Consider the following 14,024-nt stretch of genomic DNA (forward strand, 5'->3'; position numbering starts at 1 on the left):
GGCTTGTAAAAGTGCGAGCGTGTTATGAGAATGAGGTGTTTGTTTTTATTTGTGTGTACGCTCCCACCCTAAGTGTGGAGAGAATGGTGTTCTTTTGGTGCACTTCGTCCAACATTTTAAGCACTGTCATTGGTTCCTGTTGTCAGAGTGAAGTTTTAATCATTGGTGGGGATTTTAACTGCACTGCAGACGTTTTATACAGGAACCATTTAGAAGCTCATGCTGCCTCTCGCAAACGCCTGTGTGAGTTTATCACAACACATGACCTGAGTGATGTTTGAAGGAATTTCCACGAAACAAAGAGACAATACACCTGGTCCCATTGTAAAGAGAACTTCCTCTCACTAGCAAGGCTTGATCGATTTTATACTTTCAAACATCAGCTGAATATTTTTAGGTCCTGTGTTATTTATCCAGTGGGTTTTACGGATCATTTTATGGTACAGTTCACTTTTAAGAAGAGCAATGTAAAGCCACGTAATGCATACTGGCAATTTAATGCTGCTCTTTTAGATGATGTTAATTTTAGAGAGAGCTTTACTTTCTTTTGGAGTGTTTTTAGGCTCCAGAAGCCGACTTTTTTGCAGCTGTGCAAGAGGTGGAGGAAGATTTTCTCAGAAATCTTCCTGAATAACTGAGTCAGCTTGGAAACTTGACTGGGAGCTGACCCTCGATGGGTTGGAGGTTGCGATTGACAGCATGCAGAAGGGGCAGTCACCTGGCATCGATGGGCACTCGGTTGAGTTTTTCAAGGCTTTCTGGTCAGTGATAGGGCAGGACTTGCTGGAAGTGCTGAGGGCGAGCATAAACGAAGGCAGACTGCCTCTGAGTAGCCGCAGAGCAGTCCTGACCCTACTTCCAAAGAAAGGTGATCAGACTGACCTCAGGAACTGGCGCTCTGTCTCCTTTTTCTGCACAGACTGTAAGGTGCTCTCAAAAGCATTGGCAATAAGACTAGGGAAGGTGATGGAGCAAATCGTCCACCTTGACCAGATGTACTGTGTGCCTGGCAGATCTATCCACGACAATGTACACTTCATTCATGACATTTTGAAGACTGGTCCTATTTTCATAGATCAGCAGAAGGCTTTTGACCGGGTTGAACACTAGTATTTATGGAGGGCGCTAGAGAATTTTGGGTTCAGCTTTGGGGTCAAGGGCATGATCCAGGTGCTGTACAATAACATTGAGAGCGTACTGAAAGTTAACGGTGGTTTATGTGTACCTTTTAAAGTGTATAGGGGTATTAGGCAGGGCTGCTCTCTGTCTGGCATGGTATACACCCTAGCCATAGAACCACTGCTATGTAAGATAAGAAGTAAGATTACTGGTCTGTCTATACCAAGGTGCAATATCCCATACTGTGTTTCTGCTTATGCCGATGATGATGTTGTGATGGTGAATGATCAAAGAGACACTGATATTTTAACTGGCCTCATAAGAAAGTTTAATGTGATATCTTCTGCAAAAGTAAACTGGAACAAAAGTGAAGCCACTTTATTGGGGATTGGAAAGGTTGGGAGCCATGTCTCCCAGATAAATTAACATGGAAAACCATAACAGACTTTCTGTAGCTAAGACTCTCCTTTCATGTAATACTAGTAATATTGGTTTGATGCCTAACTTTCTTTCTCTGTGTGTCTGCAGTCCGTCCTGAGGTGTCGCTGTTCCAGAAACACTCACCTTCTCCAAAGATGGTGTGTCACGCTACAGGTTTCTTCCCCAAAGAGGTGATGATCTCCTGGAGGAAGGACGGAGAGGACGTGAACGAGGACGTGGAGCTCAGAGAGACGTTACCCAACCAGGATGGAAGCTTCCAGAAGAGAAGCATTCTGAAAGTCCCAGCTGAGGATCTGCAGAAACACACCTACACCTGTGTGATTCAGCACAGCAGCTTGAAGGAGACACAAAAGGTGAGACATATTTTCCTATAATATTACAGATTTACAGTGAAAGCTGACTTTATTGATGACACAGAGTTTGACTTATCCTGAACAGGGTTGTCATGGTGATTAAAATGATGCTTAAATAACAATTTCTTACATTATCCTCCAAAAAGAATTAAAGGAATTTGTCACATCCACCCTTCAACATTACAAATTACGTTATTTAAATACATGTTATATAGCAGCGGAAATCATTAACACACTGACACTAAAGACCTACCCTAATTAACTCAGAAGGTGGGGATGTTGATGACATCATTCAGAATTTCACATAATGTATGCAACTTTATAGTTTTACTGTATATGTGATGATTTACAAAAACTATTTCTGAATTTTACAGACACACACTCGCTGCAGTTCCTCTACACCAACTACACACCAGGAACAAATTTCCCAGAATTCACTGCTGTGGGTCTGGTGGATGGACAGCAGTTTGTATATTATGACAGTAACAACAGGAAGATGATCCCAAAGACAGAGTGGATACAGAAGATCAGTGCTGATGATCCGGATTACTGGAACAGAGAGACAGAGCGACTGCAGTATGATCAGGAAGATATCCGTCAACTTTTGTATACAGTAATGAAAAACGATCACAATAAAGGTAAAGATGAACACAATTTTTAAAGCATTTTGTAACAATCAGAGATAAAGCTGTAACTTTAATCCTGCCTTCACACGAACAAATCACAGGGCACTCTCTTGGGTTTGTGGCCTTGTTTGTTAGTTCAAATGAGAAATAGCTAAAGAAATATATAAATAACTTTTAATGAAAATTGCAAATTGCTATGGTGTAAAAATAATAAAACATTTGGAGTCGTGCTTTTATCTGAAAATAATCAACTACAGAGCGGTACCTGTAACGTGTGTGTGTGTATGTGTGTGTGTGTGTGTGTGTGTGCAGGAGGTCACACACTCCAGAGGATGTACGGCTGTGAGCTCCATGATGACAGCAGCACTAGAGGATATGATCAGTACGGTTATGATGGAGAAGATTTCATCAGTCTGAATCTGAAAACTCTCACATGGACTGCAGCTAATGATAAAGCTGAGATCATGAAGAACATGTGGGATAATGATCCTGGATTTACTGTGGACCAGAGAAACTACCTGGAGAAGGAGTGTATCGAAGGGTAGAGAAGTTTGTGTCTTATGGCAGAGAGACTCTGGAGAGGAAAGGTAAAGTGTGTGATTTGCTCTATTACACACACACACACACACACACAAATAGTTCTGTAGATATTTATCTACTTGTGAAAGACTTTTACTCTTCACCTGTATGTTTATCTATATTAGCTCTATAAACTGAACTGTCATTCACGTCCTGGTAACCAACCTGATGAGTTCTAATATTTCTGTCTCTGTGTGTCTCTGCAGTTCGTCCTGAGGTGTCACTGTTCCAGAAACGCTCGCCTTCTCCAGAGGTGGTGTGTCACGCTACAGGTTTCTTCCCCAAAGAGGTGAATATCACCTGGAGGAAGGACGGAGAGGACGTGAACGAGGACGTGGAGCTCAGAGAGACGTTACCCAACCAGGATGGAAGCTTCCAGAAGAGAAGCATTCTGAAAGTCCCAGCTGAGGATCTGCAGAAACACACCTACACCTGCGTGATTCAGCACAGCAGCTTGAAGGAGGAGTTAGTGCTAGAAGTACCAAAAGGTCCTGATCAACTCCACATACAGTATAAACAATAAATCTGATTTCCTGATGCAGCAGATAATAAAGACTCTGTGCTGATTTAACAGGTGGAGGACTGATGCCTATCATCGTTGGTGTTCTCGTGGCTCTCGTTGTTCTCGTTGCTGGAATTATGGTCTGGAAGAAGAAGAACTCTGGTGAGAGAAGGAAGGAGGCAGATGTGAAGTTTTCAGAGAACCGATTTACACTTTCTAATTCTTGAAGGAGATTTGATGAATATTTTGCTTGTTTTTAATCTGAACTGATAAATAACTGTCTGTTCATCATCTGTGTTTCAGGCTTCAAACGTGCTCCAGCCTCTGAAGGAGATTCTTCCTCTGACAACTCTTAAAGTGTGACTGTGTGTCTTCCTGCTGAAGTGAGAGAGTAAGACATGATGATGTTTACAGTGTCATATGGAATAAAAATCTGTGTGTGGACTGAAAATGCAGCAGAAAAACCTGAGCTCACATTAAATCTCAGCTCAGAGCTGATCCTGTTTCTTTCTCTCTGTTTTTCTAGGAGAGACCTGGAGATGGAGATCTGAACATCAACATTGTCTGAATCAGACAGTTTTATTCTCTGATTCTTCTACTGAAAAAAGGACATTTGTGCATTCTGTCTGTGGTACTGGATGTGATTTTCACAGCAAACATGTATAGTTTTTTTTTAATTGTTTTACTGCTGGCCATCCACAATGTGTGACATACTGTGACTTAAAAAATATCACCTAACATACATTTCAGATCAGTCATTTTCAGGTACATTCTTTTGTTTTCATATCCCAGCTTGTTGTAGAATCTGGGATCAAACGTGTCTTTACCTGTTCTACTTACAGTTGGTGCTGAAAACACTGCATCTGCTATGTACTTATTGAATTTTAGTTTGTCTAACTGTTAATAATTATTTTTATATCTTTTTGTATTTGCTCTGTCCTGGTGTTGGTGTGGCTGTTATATGGATTGAGATTTTTTGTCAGCTTGTACTTATATTTTACATTATTACTCTGTAGCTCTTTTTTTATTTAAACTTTCATCAGGTTTTATGAGTCTGACTTCCTCACGTGTCCAGTACTCTGCTTACCTCCACAGATCCAACACTTTTCAAACTATTCTGTCCACAGAGCTGCCATATTCATGTTTTCTTACACCCAAGGCACACTGCTGTTTACCAAGCAAGATTGCCGACTCACAGGTCACCAGTCCATCACAGGGCCACATATAGACGAACAGCCACACACACTCACACTCACTCCTATGGGCAATTTAGAATTACCAATCAACCTAATGTACATGTATTTGGACTGTGGGAGGAAACCGGAGTACCCGGAGTAAACCCACACAGGCACGGGGAAAACATGCAAACTCCACACAGAAAGGCCTGGGAAACCCAGGATTCGGACCCAGGACCTTCTTGCTGTGAGGCAACAATGCTAATCACTAAACCACCATGCTGCCCTCTGTTATTTGTTCTCATGTTCTAGTTAAATAATAGCAGGGCAAAGCATATGATATGACTGCCCCTTTTACTTTCCGCTGAGTAATTATTCACCTAGTGGTCATAAATGGGAACTGCAACATGAACAGAGCACCAGTAACAGAGATCTAAATGGCCAGGGTTTATCCTGCCCCATGCTCTTTGTTTAACAGTTAAATGTCTATGACTATGTATTTAAAATACTAGGGCTAGTTTAAAACACTCTGCAGCTCCCAGGATCTTGTTTTATGTAATGCAATGTAATACATTTCTAAAAATGGCTGAAACTAAATTTAACAGGATTCTTGCTTGTAGTTCTGAAACTTATATCTGAGAATTTAAGGTGGATTAGAATTAACACATTTAGTGCTATATCAAAAGAAAAAGAATGGGCTAACAGCTAAAGGCTATCACCAGAATTACATTAAATCAAAGCTTGAGATACAGCTGATATCACAAATACACATATAAAATATATATCATCTAGTGTTATACAACAAAATAATATACAGATTATGCTTTTAGGGAGACAAAATAAAGAATGGCAGCCAAAGATTGAGGAGAATCTGACCCAGTGTGATCAGTACCCAACTCACTTCACTTATTTTCAAGAGAACTGCAACTAGGGGGCGCTAAAACTATCCATCCATCCATTTTCTATACCCGCTTTATTACTAATTAGGGTCACAGGGGTCTGCTGGAGCCTATCGCAGCACACACTGGGTGAAAGGCAGGGGTACACCCTGGACACGTTACCAGTCAACCTAATGTACATGTTTATGGACTGTGGGAGGAAACGGGAGTACCCGGAGTAAACCCACGCAGGCACGGGGAGGACATGCAAACCTCACACAGGTCGGTTCGAACCCTAACCCAGGACCTTCTGGCTGTGAGGCAACATACTAGCCACTAAGCCACCATGCTGCCCACGCTAAACCTATACAAGTGACAAATACATTTAGAGTGGAACAGAGGTAAAGGTGTAAATGTTACAAAGATTGTGAGAGGTAAAGAGGGCACTATTGAGAGAATAATATCTGTTCATTAGATCTTCATCAGTATTTATGTATAGTCAGTGATGAGGCACAGTCTCATATATACACACGATTCATTGTCATAGCAACAGCCTATTTTACGTTCACAACACATATTCACTGACATGAAAATGGGAGACAAAGGCGGATGAAAGTTTCTTAGTTTCCACAGTGCAGAAAGAAGTTAACTAAACATGAACCACAAACCAAAGTAACATGAACTATACATGCTAAGGACAAGTCTATGGAGAAAGCCTATTAGCAAATATTTCTATTTCACTAAAGGATGATCTTTCATTTTAGGTGCATATTGTTGAAACACATCATCAGTGCCTCTACATTTATTTTCTTAAAAACAAGTACAAAATAAAGACATGCATCTGTTTACACCAGAATATTTTATTGCACTGGAGGATAAACTGAGACGCTTGATACTATAATTATAGCAAATAAAAATAATGCAGAATCCCGAAGCTTGTGCAATTATACAATTAGGCTGTAATTCTGTAATTGTGATTTTACAACCAACAGAGTTTCTTCAACTACAGGGCCATTCAAAATATCAGTTTAAGCTAAACATTCAGTGATAAATAACATTATGCAGACACCTTATTCTTTATGTCTGACAGAAGAGTAGATTACATGTTGATCCACCTTTACATCACGTCTCTTGTTCCTCTTGTTTTTTTTCTTAGAGAACTGGAGTGCAGCGTAATGCAGTGAGTCCGGGTCAGAAACCTGCAGGAAAACATATTAAAATAAAAAAATAAAATATTAATAATAAATTGACTAAGCCTAACTTTTTTCCTCTAGATGTCTCAAGTTCATTAAGCCCTCGTCTCGGACAAACTCCAGAGCCTAGAAACTTTAGCACATGTACATCATTGTTCATGAGAATAAACATTTAAGTGAGTTATGGGAATGGGTATTAGAACTAAAGTAATACTACCGCTATTATTATTATAATATTGGTCATTTTCTCTAGTTATTATTATTCTATTACTCCAGCTTATTTTACTAATACATATTTCCCAGTATTTGGCCCTCGAATTGTATGAGTTTAATTCTCTATAAGTTAAAAACAAGTCATTTGTGAACAATATCAGCTCGGACCTGATGTCCTATCAGTGAAACTTTCAGGAATAAACAGATAGACGCAATAACTTTAATCATTCATCAGGCTCATTACGGAGTCATTACGGGTTAAAAAAAAGTTTATAAAAATGCCAAAAGAAAAAGAAAAAAAAGAAAAAGAAATGTGGATGTCTCCTGCAAAAGCCAAAGCAACAAGAACCAGATGAAAAGTCCAACATGTTTACAGATGCTGAAAAAAAAAACTTGGATACTATTCTGAAGGTAACTCTAAATAACTCTAAATATTAAAAAATAATAATTTAAATATTTATTTATTTTAAATATTTTATTGATTAATCTTATGTTTTTTTCTTTTTTTGAATATATACATATATTTATATATGTACTCTGTATATATTTAAGTAAATAATAAAAACTTGAAGATTTTTACTGAAAAGATGTTCTGGAAAATCCCCGAACGAATGTGCTGATTTCTGTTCTAGTTTGAATCAAGATTAATAAAACTGGCCCTCAGTGTTTCTATTAGTTTTATTTAATTGTAGCGGCAAATTTACCTCATTGTTTTCTTTTACCCCGTTATTTGCTTCAGCACCTAGAGCAACACAAAAAAACAAAAAAAAACTCTTATTATTATTATTATTATTATTATTATTATTATTATTATTATTATTATTATTATTATTATTATTATTATTATTATTATTATTATTAGAGGAGTATATATTTTACCTCTGTGTGTTTTTCTGTGTTTCAGTATAATGAAGATCAGGACAGTGAGAAGAAACACAATCACTGCACCAAACACCACAATCAGCATGAAGAACACAGCAGAACATCCACAATCTTGGAGAAAAATATTAAAGAAAACCTTGTGATTTCTGAACCTGGGTAATATTTTTATCTAAAAATGTACAGAAGCCTTTTGGAAAACAAAAACAACAAACCCGCTGCTCTGTCCAAGTTCTCAGAAAATGTTTTATTTAGGTCTGAAAAATGAAACATTATTTTTTACACTCTCAAGCATCTGAATCTGAACTTTTACTGAAACTCTTCACTCTATAAATGTACCTTTCACGTGTAAATAGGTGGAGTTGCTGAAGATCATTCTCTCAGTGAAGCTGCAGTAATAGAGTCCTGTATCAGAGACGTTTACTGCAGTGATTGTGAGAGACGTTTTACTGCCATGAACAGACATCACTATTCTCTCACTCTCACTAAAGAAGTAACACTTTTGTGATGGAGCTGATGTCAAAAACTTTTTACACCCAAGAAGAAGTGGAACTGAATCACTCGTCTGTTTAAACCAGAAGATGGAACCTGGATCAGTCCGATCATGTTGGCACCAAATAGTGACGTTATCTCCAGCTTCTGCCTCCAAAGTTAAAGAACTCGGAGTCTCTGAGAGCAAACCTGCAACACAGAAAACACTCCACATTTTAACACATCATACATACTTTTTAATTTTATCAGACATGAGCTTTTGTTAAAAAAAAGTGGTGTAATGTGGTGTATAGTAGGATCCAGATTCTTCCTAGTTGTCAACAGAATGTTAATGTTTGTTAATATAGTAATGTAAGAACTGAGATTATAAACACTTACCCATGACACAGAGAAACACAGACAGAATTTCAAAGTGAGCCATTGTTGAATTAACGGCTGAGAGACAAAGAGGAAATGATCTGTGTGGCAAATCAAATGCAGGGTTTATCTCTTTGTGTGTGTGTGTGTCTGTGTGTGTGTGTGTCTGTGTGTGTGTGTCTGTGTGTGTGTGTGTGTCTGTGTGTGTGTCTCTGTGTGTGTGTGTGTCTGTGTCTGCGTGTGTGTGTCTGTGTGTGTGTGTGTCTGTGTGTGTGTGTCTGTGTGTGTCTGTGTGTGTGTGTGTGTCTGTGTGTGTGTGTCTGTGTCTGCGTGTGTGTGTCTGTGTGTGTGTGTGTCTGTGTGTGTGTGTGTGTGTGTGTCTGTGTGTGTGTGTCTGTGTGTGTCTGTGTGTGTGTGTGTGTCTGTGTGTGTGTGTGTGTCTGTGTGTGTCTGTGTGTGTGTGTGTGTGTCTGTGTGTGTGTGTCTGTGTGTGTGTGTCGGGTGGGTGGGCTGTGTCTGTGTGTGTGTCTGTGTGTGTGTGTGTGTGTGTGTGTGTCTGTGTGTGTGTGTGTGTGTGTGTGTGTGTCTGTGTGTGTGTGTGTGTCTGTGTGTGTGTGTGTGTGTGTGTCTGTGTGTGTGTCTGTGTGTGTGTGTGTCTGTGTGTGTGTGTGTGTGTGTGTCTGTGTGTGTGTGTGTGTCTGTGTGTGTGTGTGTGTGTCTGTGTGTGTGTGTGTGTGTGTGTGTGTCTGTGTGTGTGTGTGTGTGTGTGTGTGTGTGTGTGTGTGTGTGTGTGTCTGTGTGTGTGTGTGTCTGTGTGTGTCTGTGTGTGTGTGTGTGTGTCTGTGTCTGTGTGTGTGTGTGTGTGTGTCTGTGTGTGTGTGTGTGTGTCTGTGTGTGTGTGTGTGTGTCTGTGTGTGTGTGTGTGTCGGGTGGGTGGGCTGTGTATTTATAAAGCCTTTGGCAACTAAAAAGGCCCAAGAGAAAAAAAATTCTCCTTATTATCTCTTTAATTTCTCTGAGACATTGATGAGACTGAATGGAGTTTATTATTTCTCAGCTTGAAATAAAACCGTAGTCTAACACACATCTGCTCTCGGGTTTTAGTAAAAGATTTAATGAGTTAAAGATTTGTCAAGATTGTTCAAATATGCTACCAAGCCTATTTCATATATTTTGATATAACAATAACATATGTAAATACATTAATTGCCAAAATTAAGACAATATTCCAGGAAAATATTATTAATATATTAGTTTAGCCCCTTTTTATATTAACACCTGAATGTGATGTGTGATATTCTCTGTGGTACACCATCGCTGGAAAAACGTGGCCTAAACATTTTATATAAATATTTTTGTTTTTTATATGATTATCAGTAGGATGAACTGCTCTATGGATGATAATCTTTCAGGGTGCTTTTTGGTAAGTGAATAGTGGAAAAAGGAAAGCTGTGAGAATGCAGCTCGTGGTCAGGATGATGAAACGCAGGTGAGAGTGTCAGAAGTCTTTGCAGTTCAAATGCAAAAGTCATGCGTGCAAATGGACAGAGAGCCGGGTCTGTGGTTGGAAAATGTTCAGACCACGAAGAGGACAGTTGCAGTTGCAGACTTGTGGTTTAACATGTTTTTTTTTTTGTACAATTCAGTCTACAGGACAGTTAAAACTTGACAGAAGAAATCAAGAAGTTTATTCAAAAATGGACAATTCATAAAACTCTTTTAATTTAAACAGAATGTCCACAGAATAATTAATTTAAAAAAGGAACTGTTTTTCCTATTAATCTAAACATACTAAAAAAAACCCCACATTTTTGCAAATCTATTGCAAATCAGAAATTTCAGACCCTTGGCTCCACATTCTCAAAATTATCAGGGTAATGAAAAGTGTGACACTGATTATAGATATGAATATGTCTTTAAAGATTGATGAGGGTTTATCTGATGGGACGTGATTTGATAAAGCGCACACCTGTGTGTAAAAGATCCCACAATTCACAGTGTAGCTTCTTCTCGCTGGTCTTTTGTGACTGGAAAAGTTATTGCACTTGATCACAGTCCAGTGATCAGTTCTGCTCCTCTCACAGCTCTGTCCTCATGCCACACTGTGAGTAGATTAGCTGTCAGTGTTTGGTGCTAGAATGCATTATTTTTATGTATTCTTTTGCTGAAACACTTTGTCTGTAATTATCATGCTGAGAAAGGGAGAGTCAGCAGAACTGTTAAAGTTCTCACACACTGAATTTTACTGCGGTTTAAAGACCTGCACCCTACTGGTTAGTTTGTACCTGTTCATGTGACTTCACACAAAAACCCCCTCCCACCTCCTAATGAAAGACCAGAGCTCTGAGTGCTTCCTTACTGGCTGCTAGGAAGTCCTGTGTGTTTACTGTAGTGCTGGATTCAGTAAAACTGTCCTAAATCTAGCACTACATTATATTAAAATGTGAAGGAATATACATTTGTGTGGACATTTCTGCTCTAATTTACACCAAACACTCACTCAGGTTCACTCATACGATCTCAGCTGACACAGGAGAGGTGTAAGTGTTTTAGTGTCCAGCAGAGGTCAGTAAGTGTGTGTGTGTGTGTGTGTGTGTGTGTGTGTGTGTGTGCGTGCTTTACATCTGTGTATTCAGTAGGCATACGAAAGAAACCAATTCCTATAAAATATGTACATGTATAAACATATATGTACAGTATATGTATAAATATGTATAAACTAATATCTCCTGTAGTTTCCTAAATATTCAATAAATATTTCTTTTTTAAACAGACAGTGGTAGTCGTGTATATATGAGTTTTATTATTATTATATTTATTTGGATTTAACAGTGAGAAAATACACATAATTTAGACAATATTTAAACATTATTTAACTTACAATTTAAGTTTGAAAATCAAGAGTATGTTTTGGTCTTGTTACTAAATAAAGATTATTACATACATATGAAAGATGGTTATACATTGTTATGTTGTGTTTACATTGTTGTGTACATTGTTGTGTTGTGTACATTATTGTGTTGTTAAATAATAAATAGCAACAATAAATAAATCAATAAATAAATTTGACCATTTATGCTGATATCATTCAACCCTGCCATTACTGTAGGGTATCTAAGTGTGTGTTGAAAGCATCTGCAGAAGTGTGTCAGGAAAGAGAAGTACAGAGGTTTCCAGATGTGATTACTTTCTTAAAATGGTGGTTAAATAGGAGAATAAGCTGACTGATCAAATCACTCAAATCACATACAACATACTCAGTAAAGTATTATTATTATTATTATTATTATTTGTAGTAGTAGTAGTATCTTTTGTCCTGTGGTGTTAAAAAGGACAAAAATGAACTTATCATGTACCATCAGCCGGTACGCAGACGAAAGGTCATATAAATTATGCCTCCTGGACCAATGTCGTAATCCTGCAGCTTCCTGCCACACTGGAGCTGTTTGCCATTGTAGATTAGCCGCTGCTGATCCACTGGTGTTCGTTCTTTCTGGTAGATCTTCATCATCAGCTGATCGACTGTCTCTTCATCAGTGATGTCGTATGTCTTTATCTGTCCCTTCTCATTCTTCACAAACACCTGAAATGAAACGGGGCTCATGGAGATCAGCAGCATCACGGTGGATCCTGAACTCAGACCGTATTGGCTCACAGTCTTCTGGTCATTATCCAGAATCTGACCACTGGCTGAAAGCTTCAGGCGTGAGGCTCTTGCCCCAAAGTGAGGGGCAATGTTCTGCTTCAGTTCACCGATGGTGGTATTTGGCAGAACATTCACATGCTGTGTTGATCCACTTATATCTGTGATGATGAGCTCCATTGTTTTCCCCTTATTAATGACCTGTGTGTTAAAAAAAAAAAGCCAAAGATGCAAATTTATTCCAATAATTTATCATCAATAAGCCAGAAACAGTTTCATCATCATTTTCACTGATGCTATGAGACAAATATTAATAACAAGTAATTGAAGTTTATTAGCACTGTCCAGCACTGTACAAAGAGTTCTGTATTTTTTATTTATTTATTTTAAATAATTGTGATGTAAGCTAAGTGTTTACTTTTTACTAGCCAACATTAAAAAGGATGTGGCAGAAAACAATCCTAGCACTGATACTACCTATACAGTAACTGAATTGAAGTATTTTGTTTAAAAAAAAAAAAAGATAAATTATTATTGAACACACATATAAAAGTCAGCCAGTTTTACTTTATTTTCCTTTTCCTTTGGAGCCTGGTTCCTCTCCAGGTTTCTTCCTCATACCATCTAAGGGAGTCTTTCCTTGCCACAGTCACCTCAGGCTTCTCACTAGGTAATGATACTGTCTAACATTAATCTAGGACTTTTGTCTTATTTTCTGCTATAAAGCTGCTTTGATATAAACTCCATTGTTAAAAGCTCTATACAAATAAAATTGAATTGAATTTATAATATGTGAAGTACATATCATATTTAAAAGAGAGAGAGAGAGAGAGAGAGAGAGAGAGAGAGAGAGAGAATCCTACCTTTGAGTAAACGATGTACTTTATCTCCTTTTTCCAGAACCAGAAAACTGTGGCTCTTTTCCAGCGGACCGCAATTTAACAACAGCACAACAGAACCACAGCCACGCCCCTTATTTACAATTTAACCAATGGGAGGTATGGATGATCTAGCAGAATGAGATCAGGCCCCGCCCCTTCATTTAGGATTTGTTTTCGGCATTTAGGAGTGGCTTTCTGTTTCCCTTCAGCCTCCGTATGTAAGTAACACCCTTTTTAATAAAGTGCTGCCTACATGCATTAATCATTACAGCATTAATAAGATTTTCTGTCTTGTGTCCTGAGGTGTAATATACAGTATACTGCTATAACAACATGTTTGCTTAAATTTAAACTTCACTCTGTAAACAGGAAAGGAACTGGCAGTGAAGAAGACCCCGAGTTTCGAGTTGAGGGTTGTTTTTACTGGTTGTAGGTGGGAGAATTACATGTTGAATCAATAGCCTAGGGGATTATTTTTGGTAGCATTGTGTGATAAGTGAATAATTACTGCATACTCATAATTATTACTCGTAGGTTTACTAAATTAAATGGAATACATTAATCAGACTTCAGTAACTCAAAATCAAGGCCATTAAATAAAGTCAGCTTGGATGAAATGTGCTCTGTGAGCATGAATTTCAGGGACAGAAATCTCTATGAAGTAAAAAGGTGAAAAATTATTACGTAAATTCC

The 14,024-nt window shown here is 38.3% G+C and overlaps 2 protein-coding genes and 1 pseudogene across 2 annotated transcripts; 1 reads left to right on the top strand and 2 right to left on the bottom strand.

Moving 5' to 3' along the window:
* Window positions 1-699: 699 nt before the first annotated feature.
* LOC131343771 (BOLA class I histocompatibility antigen, alpha chain BL3-7-like) lies at window positions 700-4,012 on the top strand (annotated as a pseudogene).
* A 2,731-nt stretch (window positions 4,013-6,743) lies between these two features.
* On the bottom strand, window positions 6,744-8,871 carry LOC131343772 (uncharacterized). The gene is made up of 5 exons (XM_058375702.1): window positions 8,829-8,871; window positions 8,298-8,639; window positions 7,962-8,072; window positions 7,784-7,821; window positions 6,744-6,872 (listed from the first exon to the last, which is right to left on the bottom strand). The coding sequence occupies exons 1-5, from the start codon at window positions 8,869-8,871 to the stop codon at window positions 6,744-6,746; spliced, it is 663 nt and encodes a 220-aa protein (XP_058231685.1).
* A 2,804-nt stretch (window positions 8,872-11,675) lies between these two features.
* On the bottom strand, window positions 11,676-13,387 carry LOC131343164 (uncharacterized). Its single transcript, XM_058374605.1, has 2 exons — window positions 13,314-13,387; window positions 11,676-12,651 (listed from the first exon to the last, which is right to left on the bottom strand). Exon 2 carries the CDS (start codon window positions 12,628-12,630, stop codon window positions 12,166-12,168), a length of 465 nt encoding a protein of 154 aa, XP_058230588.1. The 5' UTR covers window positions 12,631-12,651; window positions 13,314-13,387; the 3' UTR covers window positions 11,676-12,165.
* Window positions 13,388-14,024: the final 637 nt, after the last annotated feature.

Source organism: Hemibagrus wyckioides, linkage group LG22 (genome assembly GCF_019097595.1).
Source record: "Hemibagrus wyckioides isolate EC202008001 linkage group LG22, SWU_Hwy_1.0, whole genome shotgun sequence".
NCBI classification, from domain to species: Eukaryota; Metazoa; Chordata; class Actinopteri; order Siluriformes; family Bagridae; genus Hemibagrus; species Hemibagrus wyckioides.